Source organism: Lygodium microphyllum, chromosome 18, assembly GCF_053477565.2.
Source record: "Lygodium microphyllum isolate KBCC chromosome 18, Lygodium_microphyllum_v1.1.10, whole genome shotgun sequence".
NCBI lineage: Eukaryota > Viridiplantae > Streptophyta > Polypodiopsida > Schizaeales > Lygodiaceae > Lygodium > Lygodium microphyllum.
The window spans coordinates 80,234,999-80,255,907 of record NC_141152.1 but is presented as its reverse complement, the minus strand read 5'-3'; the positions used below and the strand labels follow the sequence as shown (position 1 = coordinate 80,255,907).

General features: G+C 41.6%; 2 protein-coding genes across 2 annotated transcripts in view; both read left to right on the top strand.

The window, feature by feature from the left end:
* Positions 1-14,605, top strand: part of LOC148021069 (NagB/RpiA/CoA transferase-like superfamily protein) — a 101,142-nt gene extending 86,537 nt beyond the window's left edge. The window contains exons 8-10 of the mRNA XM_087698203.1: positions 13,748-14,010; positions 14,091-14,429; positions 14,576-14,605. Coding sequence (XP_087554329.1) covers positions 13,748-14,010; positions 14,091-14,429; positions 14,576-14,605 — 632 coding nt within the window. The remainder of the gene's footprint in view (positions 1-13,747; positions 14,011-14,090; positions 14,430-14,575) is intronic.
* Positions 14,250-20,909, top strand: part of LOC148021066 (methylthioribose kinase-like) — a 99,522-nt gene continuing 92,862 nt past the window's right edge. The window contains exons 1-4 of the mRNA XM_087698922.1: positions 14,250-14,429; positions 15,858-16,167; positions 16,303-16,477; positions 16,858-17,059. Coding sequence (XP_087555048.1) covers positions 15,891-16,167; positions 16,303-16,477; positions 16,858-17,059 — 654 coding nt within the window. The 5' untranslated portion in view covers positions 14,250-14,429; positions 15,858-15,890. The remainder of the gene's footprint in view (positions 14,430-15,857; positions 16,168-16,302; positions 16,478-16,857; positions 17,060-20,909) is intronic.

The window sequence follows — 20,909 nt, the reverse complement described above, 5'->3', positions numbered from 1 at the left end:
ATTACCAATGACTGGGGGTGAAAGCTAATACTGTTTGGGGACTGCGGAAATTGTAGTCATGGTGGCAGGCAACGGTGATGGAGGGCTGGCTGAATTGGGCACCTTTCAAATGCAAGGTCTTTCTTTGGCGGGTAATGATTGGTGGTCTTCCTCTTGCCTCGGCCCTTTCCAAGCGTAGAATCTCGAATGGCAATTGTTTCTTCTGTACCACTACTGCGGAATCGGCTCGACATTGATTTCTTTCTTGCCCGCTCGCCAAGAATATCTGGTCACTCTTGTCGCAAATCTGGTGCGCAGTGGTGGGGTCCTCACTAACTCCTTTCGATTGGGTTTTTGTGCGCCCAAAGTACCCCACACCGCCACAGTTACATATGAAGATCTTATTTCACTTTTTCAGATACTGGGGATGCTGGCACATTTGGACCACGCGCAATGCTTTTCTCTTTGATTCGGCCTCTAATGTACCGAGACATATTGCCAGGCTTAAAGGGCTTTTGCATTGGCAGATAGATCTCATCCCGCACTCCGACTTGCTCCCTCGGGAGGATTTGCTTCCTTGGCATATAGCAATTGCCTTTGGGTCGTTGCCATGATTGGTGTAACCTTTTTCGTGCATTAGTACGGGGATTTCCCACACGTTGGCCTAGGCCCTCGTGTCTCTTGTAATCATGTAATCATGTAATCTTGTACCTTTTTTTTCGTAATTAATACAATTACCTTTTATGAAAAAAAAAAGAGAGAGAGAGAGCATTTTTGACACACCTCCCATTCCTTCTATTTTGATTCGACCTCGGGCATTCATGGTCATGTGGCTCGTGTTCAAGGATTAATCTTCTAGAGGGATGTTTCCTTCTTTCCACCCCACCACCCAGATGTGCAAGGGTCTAATTTTCCTTCTCTTCTCCTCTTTTAGTGTTGCATTCACGAGCTCTTCCTTCTTTGTTGGTGTGTTCTTTGCCAGTTTCCCATTTAGAGTTTTGAGCCTCCTCTGGTTGTGCTTGTCTTACTATGGGCGCTGGTGTATGAATCTCCTTCATCATGTGTGTCTTCAGCTTATCTATTTCAGTTTACATGTTGTTGGGCATCACTTCGGTGATTTCCTCTTCCTCCCTCTTAAGGAGGTCAAGCTAGTTCTGGTGTTTAGTGATCTCATGTAGAGTTCTTGAATCACCCTATTTCTCTCTTGGTGAGAGGCTTCAATGTCTAGCTTCCAAGAGGTGAAGTGTGCTGTAATCTCCTCGTATATTTCATTCTTCCATTCTTGCACCTTGTTAGCCATCTCCTCCCTGATTTGTTGTATGGCTTCGTTACACATTGCTGCCATCATCTCTTTGATATTTCCCATATACTGCATTTTGCACATTTCCCAGAGTGTCTCTAGGCCCTTCTTCATGTGAGAGTCCGTCACCTTGTTGAGAAAGAGATGGATTGCACAATAGCTCCTATACGTTGACCAAGCTTAGCGTGGATAGAGGAGCTTCCCATTGATCCTTGCTCGACCACTTGCATTGCGTGATAGAGGCTACAATTTATCCCTTTGACTTTTCTTCTAGGTATTCAATATGTACTTGTGGATAAGCAAGTGCTTATACTAGAACAAGAAAAGAACATAATAAGTGTGATGAAACCCTTGGAGTGAATGATGAATGTAACAGGGAATGATAGATCAATCCTGAGATGGTGGTAAGCCTAAAGCCTTGCGAAAGGTTTCAAACTTCTCTCTTGAAAGAGCTTTAGTAAATGCATTTGCCAAATTTTCTTGTGTAGGGATATAAACCAAGTCAATCTTCCTTGCAATGGGTGTGCATGGAGCGTCTCTCTAACATAATGAAAATGCACCTCGATGTGCTTGGTGCCCGCATGCAATAATTCATTCCTTGCAACTACCATGGCACTCTAATCGTCGATATAGATAGGAGTGAGGGATTGCTCTTCCACACTGAGATCAACCAATAGGTGTCTGAGCCATACATATTTCAATGTACCTTAAATGCTTCCCTAATTCAACCTCATAGCTAGATGTGGGCATTGTAAACTGTTTCTTGCTCAGCCAACAGATGCATGAATTACCACTAGTAGTCACCTGGGTGTCAAAGCAAGTAGAAGAGGTCCAATGCTCGAGTGCCTTTGAGTTATACAAAGACACGTTTAATTGTTTGCCATGCTTAGTGCTAGGGCTTTGCATAAGGTCGTGTATTGCACAACTAGAAAGGTTACCCAATAGCTTTTTGGTTGAGAGGGGTATCAAACGGATCTCCTATATCCTCTTTAAACATGTGGCGTCTAGAGATAGGCTTGCAAGCTCACAATTGAAAATGCTCAAGGAGATGTGCAATTTACTTTTATTATCTCAAAACCATCGCGCCCACCCCCCCAACCACCCCCCTTCTTCCTTCTTTGTTGGTGTGTTCTTTGCCAGTTCCCTATTTGGAGTTTTCAGCCACCTCCGCTTGTGCTTGTTTCACTATGGTCGCTTGTGTGTTAACATCCTTCGTCATGTGTCTCTTCAACTCATCTATTTCAGTTTGCATGTTGTTGAGTATTGCTTCAGTGATTTCCTCCTCCTCCCTCTTAAGGAGGTCAAGCTAGTTCTGGTGTTCAGTGATCTCATGCAGAGTTCTTGAAAAACCCTATGGCACTCTAATCGTTGGTATAGATAGGAGTGGGGGATTGCTTTTCCACACTAAGATCAACGAATAGGTGTTTGAGCCATACATATTTCAATGTACCTTAAATGGTTCCCTAATTCAACCTCATAGCTAGATGTGGCCATTGTAAACTATTTCTTGCCCAACCAATAGATGCATGAATTACCACTAGTAGACACTCGGGTGTCAAAGCAAGTAAAAGAGGTCCAATGATCGAGTGCCTTTGAGATATGGAAGGATACGTTTAATTGCTTGCCATGCTTAGTGCTGGGGCTGTGCATAAAGTCGTGTATTGCACAACTACAAAGGATAACCATTAGCGCCCCCTTGGCCCCGCCCCCTCGTGAGCCAAACTTTGGAGTGATCTTATGCAGAGATAGTAGTACAAATGGCCTAGATTTGTAACATCAAATGAATGGTGTAATTCATTCTTCTAGGTTGCAATACATGTCTCATGGGGCCTAGTCAATAGCATATTGTCCACATAAATAATGAGAATCAGCAAATCATATCCATTCTTGCAAACAAATAGTGTGCTTTCACTGTGTGATTTATTGGAACCAAGCACAATCAAATGAGCATGTATTTACTTGTATCATGCCCTAGGTGGTTGTTTCAAACCATACAAAGCCTTATGCAAGTGACACACATTGCCCAAAGGCAAGAGGTTGTGTGACATAAACCTCCTCATCTATATCACCATTCAGAAAGGCATTCTTTACATCCTGTTGATGCACATGCCAATAAATGCAATGGCACTGTGACTAGTCATCATACATGAAGTGGGCAAAAGTCTCATCATAGTCAATCCCATGCTATCGGGCATACCCTTTGGTAGACAAGAAGCCTTGCCTTATAGCGATTAATGTTACCATTAAATTTGCATTCAATCTTATAACTCTCGTTTGTGTCTATAGCATGTTGCCAGGAGGCAAGTCACATAACTCCCATGTTCTATTATTGTTAATAAAGTCCAACTATGACTGTATGGCTGCCATTCATTGCTCATCATCTAAAGCATCCTCAAAACAAACAGGTTCCTTGTTGCATATGGTAGCGACAAGTGCTTGCACAACCAAGTACCTTGAGTGCATCGTGAGTGGCTACTCTGGTTCTATCGAGAAGTAGAGCAGGCTATTTGTTGTCCCACAATCTAACCAACAAACATCTAGGGATTGTTTTAGCCTCCTAATTAGCAGCCCTCTCATTGGCCACTTCATCATCATCGGTGCCTTGATCAACAGGCTGAACATCAAGCTATTGCTCAACACCTATATGCTGCTGTATACCCTCAATAGGTTGGTGAAATTGACGAAAGTGTGGTACATCTTGCTGAAATAATAGCAGCAAACTGTCGACCATATCCATGGGGCCCACATTTGGTTGATTTTGCAGTCCATGAAGGGCTGACCAACGTGTTCAATGAGTACCACATCTCTTTGACAAAAACCTATTGTGCACATCATTGTGTGATCACTACTCTTGGACTCTTGGCCCATAGGCTGATGTTTCTATATATAGGGATAGTATGGAATGATAGTATAGAATGACAGGCCTTGGGACGTAGTTGTGACCTTAAGTGTTGGTAGCTTTGAGGCTCGGGTTGAGCCTGTTTAGCCCTGTGGCTGGGAGGTGAGTCTAATGTCTAGTATCTTTATATTCGTGGATATAGCTTGTGTTGTGTCTTGTATGTACGTTGGATCCAAGGTAAATGTTTCATTGGTGTTAGAGTGAGTGATTATGCTATGGGTGTTATTCTTTATCAGGATGGCCAAGCTGTTGCCTTTGAGACTTGTAAGCTCTTGGATGCCCAAACACATTATACCATTCAAGAGAAGGAATTATTGGTGATCATCCATGTGCATTGGAAGCTTACCAAAGCTCTCTAGAGATGCTTCTTATAGGGTAGTCGTGTCCAATATATATCAAAATTTGCCCATTGGCTTGTGTGATGACCTTGATGTTTTGTCAAATGTTTCATAAAGGCCAATATAAAAGCTTATGTAGTATTGGGATTGAAAAATTTGTAGCAAAGTTATTGGGGTTATGATTGTGATTGTGAAATTCAGATCCATGTTTACATATATGTGTTTCTTCAGCTTAGGTTGTTGAAGCAAAAGGCAAGTATCTCATATAGTTGGCAAATTATAGATGTTAACAAGAAATTTGTGGAGTTCATATATCACATGAGTGTTTTTGGTAGGAGCATGCAAAGATTATTTCACCTTAAAAACATAATTTTGAACTTGGTGTTATTACTTGTATGGCTTTTGACCGATTTCTATTGTTCTCTCAACGGGCATTACCAAAATGATCCTTACTTTGGTAGGATTTGGCAATTAGTGCAAGATGGACCTACTAGTCTAGGGAGCTTTAGCGGTTTGGACAGCCGAAAGCTAGCTATTGAGAGAAAGATGGTGGAAAAGTATTCCATTCATAATGGATTACTATTTAAACAAAGTAAAGAGTGTGTGCTCAACGATTAGGATATCAGCAATAAGATTTTTGTATGAGTGTCATGACACACGGAGCATGGGACACTCTAGCATACAGAGGGCTTTGCCTTGGTGGCTCGCTAGTTTTATTGGCCACACATGAAGACTTGGTTGAGTCTTACGTGTGTGAGTGCCTGTAGTGTTAGCTTGATAAAGTTGAACAACACAAACAAGCGGAAATATTACATCTGTTATAAATTCTTGATATGAAGTGGAGTAGCATTTCTATGGGTTTTGTAGTTGGAGTTCCCCGTATAAATCAAGGTCATGATAGAATTAGGGACGTGGTTGATCAATTGATAAAAATGGCTTGATTCATTCCATAGAGATGACATTAAAAAGCCATGAGTTGGCTGGTCTCTTATAGACTTCATGAAATAGTTAGTCATTGAGACCCTAAGTTTGCCAGCTATTTTTGGTAGATAATTTTCCAAAAATTGAAAACTTGATTGTGCATGTCATCCTTGAAGCATTCTTAGACCGATGGATAAATTGAGAGGATAAATTAAACTACGGAGGATATGCTCTATGCATATGTTTCTTGTAGACAATTTGATTGGGAGCATTATGTCTCAAATTGAGTTCACTTACAAGAGTGCTATACATTTAGCTATTGGATATAGCCCATTTATGCTTATGTATGGTTATGAGCCAAAGCCACTGATTGCCGTCTAGCTCAAAGTGGTGAAAATGTAGTCCATGGTTGACTTTATGTATGATATGGCAGATGTTGATGATTGCAAGGGAGAGCATTAAAATGGCTAGGATCATATTACATTTTGTGCTAATCAACATCGAATTCCACGAGAGCTCCAAGATGGCATGTGGGCTTATCGTAAAGTCCCTAAGGACTTTGATTCAATGACTACTGGCAAGTGCTATAAGTTGTCTTTGAGATATTGTGGTCCTTTCCTAATTATCAAGAAGATAAGTAGCATGTCCTATGAACTAAATTTACCTTTGGAGATTCGAGTTCATTAGAGTTCCATGCGAGCCATTTGAAAAAACGACTAGGACAAGGTGAATTCATTGTTCCAATTGAGTAAGTCTTATGGCTCGAGGACACAACTAGTTATATTCCACTTGAATGTGCATTGGTTCTCGAACATTGGACTAAATAGCCTCATCTGATTGGTTATCCTGAGTATTTGGTTAGGTGGAAGAATTGCATCAAGGTTAGGCAACGAAATCCTATTTATATGACTCAGGGCCTCGGTATTCATATCATTGTATGATCACCACTCTTAGAATCTTGGTTGTAGTGGGATGGATCTGTGCATTGTGATGGTTTGGAGTGGTTGTGGATGCTAGTCCTTAGCGATGTGGTCGTGTTCGGGACTGCTGCTTGCTTCCAAGCTTGTGGATGAGTCCGTTTGGCTCTATGGTTAGGAGGTGAGTCTCATGTCTAGTCCCTTTATATTTGTCGATATCGCTTGTGTGGTATCTCATGTGCAGATGGCCATTTCATTGGTGACAGAGCAAGTGATTATGCTATGGACGTTCTTCTTTATCGGGATGGCTAACGTGTTGCATTTGAGAGCCGTAAGCTCATGAATGCCCAAACATGTTATGCTATTCAAGAGAAAGAGCTATTGGTGGTTGTCCATGCACTTAAAAAATTAGGCGTCATTATTTGTATGGTTATTGGTTCATTATTTGGATATACCATCATTCCTTCAAGCACCTTTGCGATTGGTCCGATCTCCGTGGCCGTAAGGGGAGATGGGCAGAGCTAATGTAGGAGTTTGATTTTGGGAATTTGTTACAGATTGGGTGCAACTAATATGGTTGCCTGATACTCTTAGTGGGATCCCCAAAATTAAAGCCTTGTTCTTTTTCAAAATTTTGACTAATTCTATTTTCTCTCAAAGGGTGTTGCTAAAACGATCCTCACTTTGGTAGGATCTAGCAATTCGTCAAGATGGACCTAATATCTCGAGACATTTTGGTGGTCTGAATGCTCAAAAGCTAGCTATTGATAGAAAGATAGTGGAAAGTTATTGCGTTTGTAATGGTTTACTGTTTGAACAAGGCAAAGTGTGTGTGTTCGACGATTAAAATATTTGCGCAAAGATTTTTTATGAGTCGTGCTGTGTCGAGTGCGGGACACGCTAGTATACATTAGACTTTGTCCTTGGTGCCTTGCTACTTTCAGTTGAGTCTTACATGCATGAGTGCCTATAATGTCGGCTTAATAAAGTTGAATGGCACAAACAAGAAAGAATGTTACATCCTTTATGAATTTCCAATAAGAAGTGGAGTAGCATATCTATGGATTTTGTAGTAGGATTAATTGTGGTCATGATGCAATCTTGGTTGTGGTTGTCTGATTGATGAAAATGACTCAATTTACTCCCACAAAGATGAATTTGAAAAGCCACAAGTTGATTGGTCTCTTTGTTGAGCATCTTCATTGACTTTATAGTTTGCTTGATGAAATAGTCAATGATTGACACTCTAAGCTCATTGGCCATTTCTAGCAGATAGTTTTCCAAAGATTGGAAAGTCGATTGTCCATGTCATCCTCGTAGCACCATGAGACTGATGGATAGACCAAGAGACATTAGACTACGGAGGATAGATGTCTTCTGCAGACAATCTGATTGAGAGCATTATCTTTCTTAGATTGCGTTCACTTATAAAAGTGCTAAGCATCTTAGCATTGGGCTACTTAGTATGGCCCATTTTTTTGTTGGGTTTGACTCATGTCTACGCTCACAGAGGAGTGTCGGTGATCTGCAATAGGACATTGGGACACTTTTTACTCTCCTTATGAGAGGTCCTCCCCCGTTACATTATTTTCTATTTTGCGTGTTTATATTATATAGTTCGGTCACTTACCATACTTTACACCTTTCGGGTGTGAACGCACCTTAACAACCCTAAGGTCTAAGGGTTGTACGTTGTACCTTCACTTATACACTTGGGAATTGTATCGTGTGTTGAGCTGTCTTCACTCTCACTCTCTCTACTATCTATTGTGTGCTTTCAGTAGAGAGATCCCATCTCAGATCTCACATTTGGTATCAAAGCTAGGTTCTGTCAGCCCCAAGCCCAGCTCGGCCCCGTCGTCTGCAATGCTGCCCTTGGTCCAACACCACCATCGCTAGCAACCAATGCCCCTTGGTCTCTGCCATTGCCCTTGTTTGCCAAGCTCGCTAGCATCCTCCCGCTTCACCAGGCCGTCAGCATCCTCCCACCCCATCAGGTTGCCAGCATTGAAGGTAAAAGAGAGATTTAATTATTTTTTATTCAGAAATTTGAACTACAGTGAGGGGCTTTTGCCCGAGGAGTGCATTTCTGCTCTTGGTATTGTTTTTTGGATGCACAAATTGCAGAAATTTCTTGGGATTTGGGTCAGAAAATTTGGGGCTTTTGGATGTTTAGCAGACATTGGCACATGCACTGAAGATTCAGTCTGAAATAGATTGAAATTGTGCATTTTGGACAGCTAAATTTTGGGGCTTTTGCATTTGTTGTGCTGTTGAGCACTGTATGTGTATTGGACAGCCTATACATTAGACAAATGTGATCAAGTGACACAGTTTTGCTAATTACAGCTTGGTGTATGCTGTAATTTCTGGAAATTTGCAGATTTCCAGGTTGTTCCAGCTTTGGTTCTTACTTGTGTTTTTTGAGACAGACATATATCATGGCCAATCAAGGACAAAGCGATGTATTCACCTATGTATCCAAAGAGGATAGATTGGACGGCAATAACTATTCTCTTTGGTCATTCATGATGAAGAATGTGCTGATTGCAAAAAATCTTTGGGCGTATGTTAGTGGTGAAGAAGTCCGTCTTGGAGTTGTGGCTCTTGTAACACCTCCCCAAGGAGGATGTGGTTAAAGGCTAGCTCCAGCTTAGCCACTTCCCCAAAGATCAACCGCACAAAAGGCTTGGGACACACGGGATGCCTAGGCATTATCATTTATTGCATTGGTAGTTCAGTGGTCCATAATCCTACATATACGGTCTGTTGCTTCTTCACGAGTAGCATGGCTCACACTTGAGCAAGGTATAAAAAATGAGACATGCATCTCTTTCTTTAAAAAGGAGCTTGAGAATGTGAAGATGGATGAAGGTGATGCCATGCAGGATCATCTTAATAAAATTTAGGACTTACATGAGCAATTAATGAATGTAGATGAGTATTATTCTGATGCACAGATGATCTCTACTACTTTGAATTCCTTGCCACCCTCTTATTTGGCCTTTCATATAGCCTTGAATCTCAGCGTGAGAATTTCTCTGCAACCACTTATGTTTCTTTAGTTGGTTAGTTTGCTCCTAGAAGAAGAGTAAACAAGAAAGAACAGTGGGGTGGAGGCTACATATTATTCTGATGCACAGATGATCTCTACTACTTTGAATTCCTTGCTACCCTCTTATTTGGCCTTTCATATGGCCTTGAATCTCACCATTAGAATTTCTCTGCAGCCACTTATCTATCTTTAGTTGGTTAGTTTGCTCCTAGAAGAAGAGCAAACAAGAAAGAACAATGGGGTTGATGTTGTAGCCTTTGAGTAGACCTTTATGGCGAGAGAGAAGCGCGAGGGCAGCGAGTCTAGAAGTGCTCTTCAGAGTTTTGGAAGTTCACGTATTTCATAGAGCAACAAGAAGCAGGAAGTCACACAAGCCAAGAAGGGAAAGTGTCATTATTGTAAGAAGCTAGGTCATTACATCACAGAATGTAAGAAGTGCGTTGCCAAGGAGGAGTTAGGGATATCTGTTTCTAATGCACCTTCTACTACTATAGGGTCTGCTTATTTTATTGATGACCGTGACTATTGTTTTTACACTTGCAATTATGATTCTTCTTGGGTTGATAGAGCATTGAGCTCTACCGAGGATGCTAGCACTTGGTTGTTTGATAGTGGTGCTTTTAAGCACATTACATCTCATAGGGATTTGTTTTCCTCTATTATTGTAGCTCGTGTTGGCAAATTTGTGCATTGTGCCAACAATGCATCTTACCTTGTCAAGAGGTGTTGGGAAGATTGTCTTGAGAGCCATTGATGGCTCTACTCTCCGTTTATAGGATGCATTATGTGTGCCAGGGATAAAGAAGAATTTATTGTCCATTTTTTCTTTAGCAAAGTGTAGTATGTAAGTTATATTTCATGGTGACAAATGTATAGTCAAGGATAATGAATTTTTGACTTTGGTATTGATTGGCACATTATGTCATGGACTATATCAGCTAGATGCATATTTGAGTCTATTTGGCATTTACTATTACTCGTGCTATGTCGCAGGGAGAGTCATGGCATGCTTGCATAGAGCATGTTAACTATGGCTGTTTGATGGTTATGTAGCGTACTCAAATGCTAGATGGTTTCTCTCTCTTGGAGAGACCTCCTGAGCATATTTGTGAGGGATGCATTTTTGAAAAATGCATTGATTTTCTTTCCTCATGATGTTTCTTTTAAGGCAATAGCTAGGTTACAGATTGTGCATTTAGATGTATCTGGACCTATGTAGGCAAAGTCATTGGATGGATGCTATTATGTTGTCACCTTCATTGATGACTTTACTCTCTTTTGTTGGTCTATTTAAAAAATTATTCTTTGCTAAATAATATTTTGAAGCAAAAAGACATTGCGCATCAGTATAGTATTGTATATACTCCACAACAGAATGGGGTTGGAAAAAGGAAGAATCGGTCACTCATAGAGATGGCCAGATGTATGCTGAAAGCTAAGAATCTGCCACATGGCTTTTGAATGGAAGCAGTTATGTGTGCTTGTCACGTTTTGAAAAGGTGCCCTACCAAGGCATTGAAAAATGTCACGTCTTTTGAGGCTTAGAGTAGCCGTAAACCTTGAGTTGGCCACTTTCATACTTTTGGGTGTCTTGCATATGCTCGTATTTCCAAAATATTGAGAAATAAGTTGGACAACAAAGTTGTCAAGTGCATATTTGTGGGGTACAATAGTGAGAGCAAAGGGTATAGATTGTACGATTCTGTTTCCAAGAAAGTCTTTGTTAGTAGGGATGTGATTTTTGATGAAAAATCAGAATTATCTCTTGCTGGTTTCGACACATATTAGGCTGCAAATGATGTGTTTGAAGGGCTGTTGCCTATTTCTTTTGGTGATACAACAGGAGTTTCAGTAAATGAACAATATGTTCGGCCAGTTGCTCTCTTAAGCAATGCAGACATTCACCCTATGACTGATTTGAATATTTAGCAAGATGCTGAATTTAAGGTTAATCAAGAGCATGCACATAATCAAGAAGCTAGGCAAATGCCTAGATGGTACTTGTAGACTATAAAAGATAGTGATTTGGATGCTCCTATTGCTGGTCATACTAGAAGACATATACGTCTGCATGATCATGCTAATACAATGGAGTTTGTTATGGCAGCACACACACTTGATGATGAGGTGCTTGATTGTTTTGAGGTTTAACAACAAAGTGTACATTGGATGGTAGCAATGCAAGTTGAATTTGATTCTATCATGAAGAATCAAACATGGGATTTAGTGATATTACCTGTTGGAAAGAAAGCCATTGGTACTATATAGGTCTATAAGTTGAAAAGAAAAGTGGATGGATCGATTGATAAGTACAAAGCCAGGCTTGTGGCAAAAGGCTACACGCAAAATAAGAGCATTGATTATGAGGAGACATTTGCTCCTACATCCTGTATGACTACCATTCGGTGTATGGTTGCTTTGGTTGTCCATTATGGTTGGATGGTGCATCGGCTTGATATTGAAATTACAGTTTTACATGGGGAACTTTAGAAAGAAATGTATGTACAATAGCCCATTGGCTTTGTAGTTGAGGGATCCAAACACTTGGTATGGAAGCTGAAAAAGACTTTGTATGGTTTGAAGCAAGCTCCATGAGCTTTGTATGTAAAAATTGATGCCTTTTTACTCAGCCAACAGCCCATCAGAGTCTACTCTTTACGTATGCAAAGAGGGGGGATCCTTGTTGGTCATTTGTCTTTATGTTGATGATCTTTTGCTCACAGGGACACATGCTGATTAGATTTCAGCATTCAAGAAAAATTTGTAGTAAACTTTTGAAATGTCAGATTTGGGGCATTTACATTACTATTTGGGCATGCAGTTTATTTATGATGCTTGAGGTATTGGATTGTCATAGTCGAGATATATTGGTAAACTCTTTGAGAGGTTTGGCTTTTAGGATTGCAAGCCAGTTAGCACACCGATGGAGACTGGACTCAAGCTGACATTGCATGATGATAGTGATTTGTTTGACATTGATACATATGCTCTAGCAGTTGGATGTCTCATTTATTTATGCAACACAAGGCCACATATCCAGTTTGCAGTTTAGCTTATTTTTTTCACTTTTGGAATCATTAAGAGTGATTCTAATCACTGAAGCATATTCTCTGAAGCTTGTTCCAGATCTAGGAGCGGACCCAACTCTCAGGGATGTCAGTGAGCTTACCGGGAAGCCAACTTTCAACTGGTCTCCACTCGAGCAACTCACTAAGCTTGACACTAGTGTTTCTAAACACTATTGATTAACCTTCTAATCACTTGCTTGTTGGATATTTGTTAAATCTGGTATAAACACATAGACCATTGTTCTCATCCCTCATTTTATCTCGTAACACATCACATTTAAGCCTGCTACTTATTAATCATCTCTTTTGCTTCCGCACTTATTGGCCGTTGTGTAAAGGACTAGACACTGTGGTCGTCTAGTCCTGCTGACAATTACCTTTTCAGAACAGACAAACCTCTCCTTGAGAGCGGCACACCAAGAGAGGGGGTCTGGTAAGCATCCTTTCATCCCAATGCCACTTATCACATTGTCTTGGTATGACCAAGTGACAGGTGTTATTGCTGAAGATGAAGAGGTTCAACCTACCAAGGTTCTCTGGAGCTTCTTACCTGACTAGGCTGTGGCCTAAGTGCACCCAGGCTTCTCCAAGCCCCTACATATTTTATGACGTATGGATAGGCTCTGGAGTCTTGGTTAAGCATACCCAGAGTTCTCCAAGCCCCTGCACATTTAATGACACGGGGATAGTCTGATCCAAAGAAGAAATTCCTCTCCATTTCAAGGATCAGGAGAAAAAATTGGGACCTGAGGTCGTGTTGCAGCTGTGATCATGAGATATTTTGGTTGCAAGCTTATCATAAATCTTGTTATGAGAGCTGTTTCCACAAGTTGTAAGTTGTGTTTCTCTCACACTTGAATGCGTAAGTGAAAAATGCTTGAGAGTTGACTCCTTCAGACACATATGTCGCTCTCTCTTTCTGGCAGCATGCATAGAATCTGCAACCTGTGTTTGCTTAATCTTCATTCACATGGCCTGTGTTTCGGATCTGGAACCTTCTTATAAGAAATCAAAGGTCGGAGTTAATGGCATGAAATCTGAGTGTATCCAGTATAATTTCATAGATGTTGTGGAAAATAAAGCTTCATGTCATTACAGACTTTCATGAACTGAATTGTCTGAGCAAGTTGAGGTATTGAACTTCTCTATGTGAGTCAAAAATTTCATTTCTCATGCCTTTTATATCTTTTGTGCAACATGTGTGAGCTATTTGTTTAAATGTTATTGACCAATGTCCTGGTTGCCAAAATGTCTGTTTGCTTGATGACAGGGGATACTGCTAACAAGATTGGCACATACAGTTTGGCACTGTCAGCTTTTCATCATGGTGTACCATTTTATGTGGCTGCTCCTCTCACAACAATTGATATCTCTTTGCCATCTGGGGAAAGCATTATTAGTGAGGAAAGGTCTTCGTCAGAGCTCACTCATTCACACGGAGGACTACAGGTGGCAGCGTCAGGAGTGTCTGTTTGGAACCCAGCATTTGACGTTACTCCAGCTAGATTGATAAGTGCTGTTATCACTGATAAGGTATACAAGGTAGAGAATTCTGATGGTTCCTTTTTCTCCTGCTGTTTTCAAGAGGTGATTATTCTATTCTTATCTTCCAGGGAATCTTGAAAAAAGCAGAGGGCTCTTCCACGTTTGACATCCAATCATTCATAAAGGATAGTACTGGCACATCTCATGCTTCTGCTGATTTGTCTCCTTCAAAGGCTCCAGAGAACTGTTTAGATGCTAATGGAGATACTGGTAGGAATCAGGGGAGAAACAGAGGTTTTTTTATTTTGGATGTGAATACAGTAGTTGAGTATATCAACAGCATTCCAGATTTGGTGGCAAAGTTAGGGGGTACAGGTGCTGATTGGACTGTCAAAGAAGTAGGGGATGGAAATCTCAACTTTGTGTATATTGTAAGTGGAACAAAGGGTTTTCTAGTCCTGAAACAGGTAATCTTGCTTCTTTTTTCGTTTTTGGCCATTTTAGTGCTAATTTATGCACCTAGAATTGAACCCAACTACTCTCTCATGGATAAATTGCTTTGCCTACTCAAACAAGAACGAATTCAATTTACTTTCTTTCACTCGACTTGCAGGTGCCTCGATGTTGGGATGCAATTATTTGACTTTAGGTTTCTACTAAAATTGCATTGTGTCTCTTTTGCCTGCTGTGCTGATGTTGGATCATTGGCAATGTTGAACTGCAAGCAGAATAATGTTTTATTGAGTGTGGTGCTTTTTGTGGAGTATGGATACTAATGTTGTGACAACTTGACACACATGGAAAATCCAATTTTTTTACATAATGAATTTCCACTTGAAAGTTGTTTAAAACCTTTTATCCTACTATCTTACAATATTGGTAAAGTCTCATCCAATTTTGGTATCTTCTCCTACTTGCCTTTATTTTTGTTTTTCCTTTGGTCCAGTTATTCATAATGTGTAGACTAGAGGAGAATCCAATAGGTCTAGATTTTTAGCACAATATTCTTTTCGAGATGAGCTCATATATTTGTACTTGGTTTATATATTGAGGATATACAAGATTCTTATATATGGCTTCTTATGCCAGCACTCAAAATAAACTTTATACAGGAATTCAGATTTGATGGAATCTAGGATATGTAATTATTGCCATTAATTCCTGTGCAGAGGTTAAAAAATAAGGAGGAGGTCCATTTATAGTGTTGAGTCCACTAGCCCGAGCTCGACTGACTCATGTTGTTTTAAATATAGTGAAATAGGACCTGAGCCACTTAAGTGGCTTGTAGCCACTTTTGTGGAAAATTACAAGACTAGAGTTAAGCTGCCATTTGTGTTTGCCACATAGTTTCCAATTTTAATTGAAATTTGGAAAGTGCTTTAGCTGCTTTAAAAGGCATCACAGCATGCTGTTAAAATTGTGGGTACATGATGTAGAACATTGAGCCTGAGTTGTGTACTCTGCTTGCATAATTTTAATTTTATGAATCACAGAAGTTATTTTACTTCTTGCTATTGAAGTCTACTTGGGCATGTGGATGCCATGTTTCCTAGGCCTTTTCTAAAGATGAATGTGAACAGGCATCTACTGTGAAAAGAGATTGTAGGCATGTTTTATAATCTGCTCATTGTAGGCATGTTTTATAATTTGCTCTAGTTAACAGAATGCCAGATGCAAATTTGAAGTTTCATTCAAAGCTTGAGACTCAAGAGCCAAGGTTAAAAATTTAGATGGAATAAGAGCCTGTTGAAATTAATATAGAATGAGGGCCTATAGCTGGTTGTTCATGTACATTTTTCCTTTCGCTATACAGTTAGATGTTATGTCTTCAGCCAAGTCATCATCATGGTGGGGGCACTTTCGAAAATTGATGTCCTAATGGTGGGTGACTGCAGTCTGTACCTTACGTTCGTTATGTTGGTGAGTCAATGCCCATGACATCAGATCGTTCTTACTATGAAGCATTAGCACTGAAAAAACAGTGGAGCTTGTGTCCACAACATGTCCCAGAGGTTTACTATTTCGATCGTGGCATGTCGACCATCATAATGGAGTATCTGGAGCCTCCACATATTATCTTGCGGAAGGGATTGATTAAAGGCATTGTGTATCCTGTTCTAGCAGATCACATGTCTGAGTACATGGCAAAGACACTTTTTCATTCATCTCTGCTAGCTATTTCAACTAGAGAACACCGTTCTGCAGGTGAGGGGCCATGCCAAGTATAAGGCGGTGTAACAAAACACCCATGCATCAAAATTGCAATCTTGTTCTTACTTCCATTTTTGCAGATGATCTATTGTAATCATTCTTATTGTGTGGTGGCTGTTTGTATTGCAGTGGCTGAGTTCTGTGGCAATGTAGAGCTCTGTAGGTTAACTGAGCAGGTTATTTTCACGGAGCCTTATATGGAAGCATCAAACAATCGGTGGACGTCTCCTCAACTTGATGAGGATGCCAAGGATTTGTGTGAGGATGAGATGCTTAAAATTGAGATAGCAGAACTGAAGGCCAAGTGCTCCCTCTCCCCATCTTTGTCTTTGCCTATCTTTCTCTTTCTATCTGCCCTTCATATGACATGCAGGCATTGAACTCATTACTTATTGCAAATAGGGTCTTAATGCTAGCGTGGTTGAATAAGGGACTAAGATGAATAGATCTTTTTGGACTCTGAAACATCTCTGCTTGTCAAGGTCACTCATATCAATGCACAATGCTAGAGGCTAAAGCAACTTGTTTTCCCAGACAGTCAAGAGCAGACTAACTGAAAGTGTTTCCTCTCTTTTGCATTCGTTTAAACAAAAGAGTAAAATAAAGTTTTGTTCTTTTGCATCTAATATTACATGCAGATTATTTCACGTTCTTATTTCTAAGAAAGATGATGCTTTCATGCAGGTTTTGTGAAAGATCTCAATCATTGATTCATGGTGATTTACATACTGGATCTATCATGGCTACTGTCACATCCACAAAAGTCATAGATCCAGAATTTGCATTTTATGGGCCCATTGGATTTGATGTGGGAGCATTTTTGGGGAACCTAATACTGGCCTATTTTTCACAAGATGGACATGCTGATGAGCATAACAACCGACAGGTATATAGTAAATAACTTTCTTATGTTGTTAATTTTGTATCTTTTAGAACAAAGAATCTTTTAAGATATCCTTCTAAATCTGCATTTGCAAGTAGATGATGTGGCAGCAATCACTTGGGTCTAGACACTGAGTCGAAGAAGGCTGATGGCTGAAAACCTACAAGACAAGGGATGAACTTAGTGGCCATGCAGCCTTCTATTTATAGATGTGGATCTTCCCAAAGTTTGGTTGTTTGCTTATGGGACATAGAAACTTTGGTAATCTTTTGAGTTTTGGGGCTGTTTTGATGAGCTAATGAAAATTTAATGTGTGATGAATCTTTTTTAGCTTAACATCCCCTCTTAGGCCCAAACTAGAACCAAAAAGGGATTGCAAGTCTAGCCCAGCCCATAGTACCCCGAGTCATCCCACCCCAAGGGAGCTAGGCATGAGGCCAAGGGTGCACGTCAGAGGCAATGGGTTATCTTACCTCAAGAGGCCTAAGGGTAACCCGAAAGAGGCCAAGCTGTGGGGATGTACTCAGGTTTGTAGAGAAAATACAGAATGTATGAACACAGCTAACACAATGAACTTTTAAACAACAATGCAAATGAGCAAGAAGAGACTGAAGAATGGCTGAATGCTGTAATGAATGAATGATGAAGGGAGGAGACATAATTGAGTGCCTGCCGTTGGGGGCGAGAGAGAGAGAGAGAGAGAGAGAGAGAGAGAGAGAGAGAGAGAGAGAGAGAGAGATTGATTCTTTGTACTCTTGGTCATGTTGTACTTCTGAGATTATGATGTCGCCGATGCAGTGGGATGCCTGTTCCTACTGTGGAATTTTTCAGGATTCTCCAAGCGTGCCTCGTGGAAGTGCCTGATCTGCATACTCTGCTTCACACAGAGGTGCCGCCTGCAGTCTGCTTCACTTTCGCCTGTATTTTGTGACCACTGGGGCTCAGCGCAGGGAGCGACAGACGTCCACAGAGCGGACGGGGTCAACAGGACAGTCTGACAGGCCAAGGCGTTTGCAGAATCAGGTGCATTTCGTTTGCTTCCCCGTCAGTCATCTGCACACCGTCTGCCCGCGGGTGGCTGCCCTGTGCATCTTGCTGGGCCGCGACAGAGACAAGGAGCCCTAACCTGGCAGCACGTGTCTGAAACTCTGCGCAGATCAGAGAGCTGATCTGCTCCTGTACACAGAGAGAGAGAGAGAGAGAGAGAGAGAGAGAGAGAGAGAGAGCGCCACTGAGAGAGCAAGAGAGTGAGAAAGAGAGAGAGAGGACAGAAGCATGGCTGGGCTGGATATGGCTTTTATCGACCAGAGAGTGGCAGCCCTTGGTCCGGATTCTGATACAGAGGAACCGGAGGATATGGTTCGTTGTACAGAGGAGATGCCTCCTGGTTCTAACTTTCCGCTTGCGGGCAAACGCTCCAAGCATCCTTCCGAAGAGACAATGGGTCATCAGGAACATTCCCATGCGTAGGTTGCCTCTGATTCTGTGGATTCGCAGGAGATTGACTGGGAGCACTTGCTGGAGTTTGCCAATACTCTGCTTGGCAATTATGTCCAGCATAATCATGAAGCTTTTTCTGACTCGGGAACTGAAGAAGTTCTGGAAGCCACTGTGGACCCGAAAACTGTCTTGCGCTCTTTTTCGGTGTTTTATGACCGTGCGGTTATACTATACTTCACTGGAAGGATCCCAGTGCTTTCCCATATTTGCCAATGGCTGCACCATTTACTACAAGGGGAGTGTGTTGAGGAGATCTTTGTTGGGCCCCGAGGCTTCTATGAGGTGCTGCTAAAATCGGAGAAGCATCGGACAGAGCTCCTGTCCAAACTGCCATTGTTCTTTGATCGCCGCTTAGTCCATGTTGTGCCATGGTGCCCTATGGCAGACTCTTAACACCTGCTTCAATGTGAATGCCCGGTGTGGGTTGAAGTGGAAAATTGTCCGGCGGTCTATTGGCCTTTGTTTAAGGATGCCATGGCTGTTGTGGGAACGGTGCTGGTTCCCCCCAGCCTAAGGGCCATGAATCGAAACCGTTTGTGTATGTTATGGGACACTGCCAGGAAAAGGCCTGCGTGGCTTTGCCTTAATTGCTTTGGCATGCATCCGTTGCTCTTTCGCTTGAAATGGGGCAACTTTTTAGGACACTGCTTTTCGTGTGGAAAATTGGGGCATTTTATGGCCGAATGCCCCGTCTTCGGATGATGCGCATGTTGTGCTGCCTATGGAGGACATGGTGCTTGATGCACCGTCACAGGAGGCCATCCAGCCACCTAATATTTTGGATAAAGATAAAAAACAGGTCCTGGGTTTGGATTCCCGTAGGAATGACTGGCTAGAGGCACGTCCCAAAAAAGGTAAAAAGTTGGATGCTGACCTGGTGGATTTTGGGCCTAATGTTTCACAGGATTCCGTGCCCACGTATATGCGCAGGAAAGAAATAGTCTATTCACAGCATGCTGCGCGTACTATGGTTCCTTCTGCTTCCGTAATCAGTCTACGAGGAAAGTATATACAGACGGTCCAAAGGGCCCACCTGCTAAGTTGGCGTTTGATACTAGAGGTAATGTGATTACACCCTGGGATCGTCGTTATCCCCGTTTCACTCCCAAGGCAGTGGATATTCCATCTACCTCGAAAGTGGGCCGTGAGAATTCTTTTGCAGTGTTAGCTGATTTTCTGGATGAAGGTATCCTTGACATTCTAGCAAAAAAAGTTAAATCGAGGCAAGCGGTGCCTCGTTCCTGATTTCCTTTTTTGAAGATATATGAAGATAGCCACGTGGAATGTGCGAGATATTTATTCTCGCCATAAGCAACATGCCATGTGGACTGTCTTGCATGAGAATCAGTGGGATGTCTTGTGTGCGGTTGAGCACAAGAGCCACGGTGAAGCAGGAAAAGTTGTGGATTGCCATGGGTTTCGTTTGTTTTATGCAGGGACACATGCTATGCACTATTCTGGTGTGCTTATGATTGTCCATGAGAAATACCAGCCTGTTCTTATTAAAAATGATGTACAGGGCCGTTTTGTGGTAATCAAAGTTTTATTTGAAGGAGAGATCTTATGGTTGTTGGGCCTTTATGCTCCGAATGACCCTTCATCCCGACGGGATCTTTGGAAGACTTTACAGACCTCCATGTCACTTGGCAGAAGGGGCTTTTTGATGGGGGATTTCAATATGTGTGTTGACTCTTCTGAGTCCACTTCAGGGCATTTGGTGATGGATGCTTCGGAAAGCCGGGTGTGGAATGCCTTTGCTCTTGAGGTCCTTAAGCAAGATCTATGGTCTTGGCTCCACCCTTCTTCTACAGGGTTTACTTTTCATTCCGCACAATATGCAACTACATGGTCGCGGCTGGACCGAATGTATATCATGCAGGATGATGATTTTCTTCTTGAGATGTTGGAAATGACAGTCTTGCAGTGATATGCCTTGTCGGACCATTTCCCTCTCCAGCTTGAGATACTTGCCCAACCCATTGTACCTTTTATGCAGTTGCTGGATAGACTCCCTTTACGTTTCAACTCGTCTTATTTGAAGCATCCAATCTTTCAGGGCTATATGCAGCAATTGATTGAGAGGTTTTTATTGGACTTCGCCTCTGAGGGCTCGGATTCCTTTGAAAGACTGCTCTCTAATGTGCAGCGGGTTGGTCGGCAGTATGGGATCCATCATGCCTCTATTTGTCGGAGGTGGAGACACGCAGCGGAGGACTTACTGGCTTTGGTTCATTCGCTACTGGTGGACACCCTAGATGATGAATTTCTGCTGTCACTAGCGATGCGTGTGGCTGATCTTATTAAAGAATTTCAGTTGAAATCTTATCAGCAGGCCAAACTGCACAACTTGATT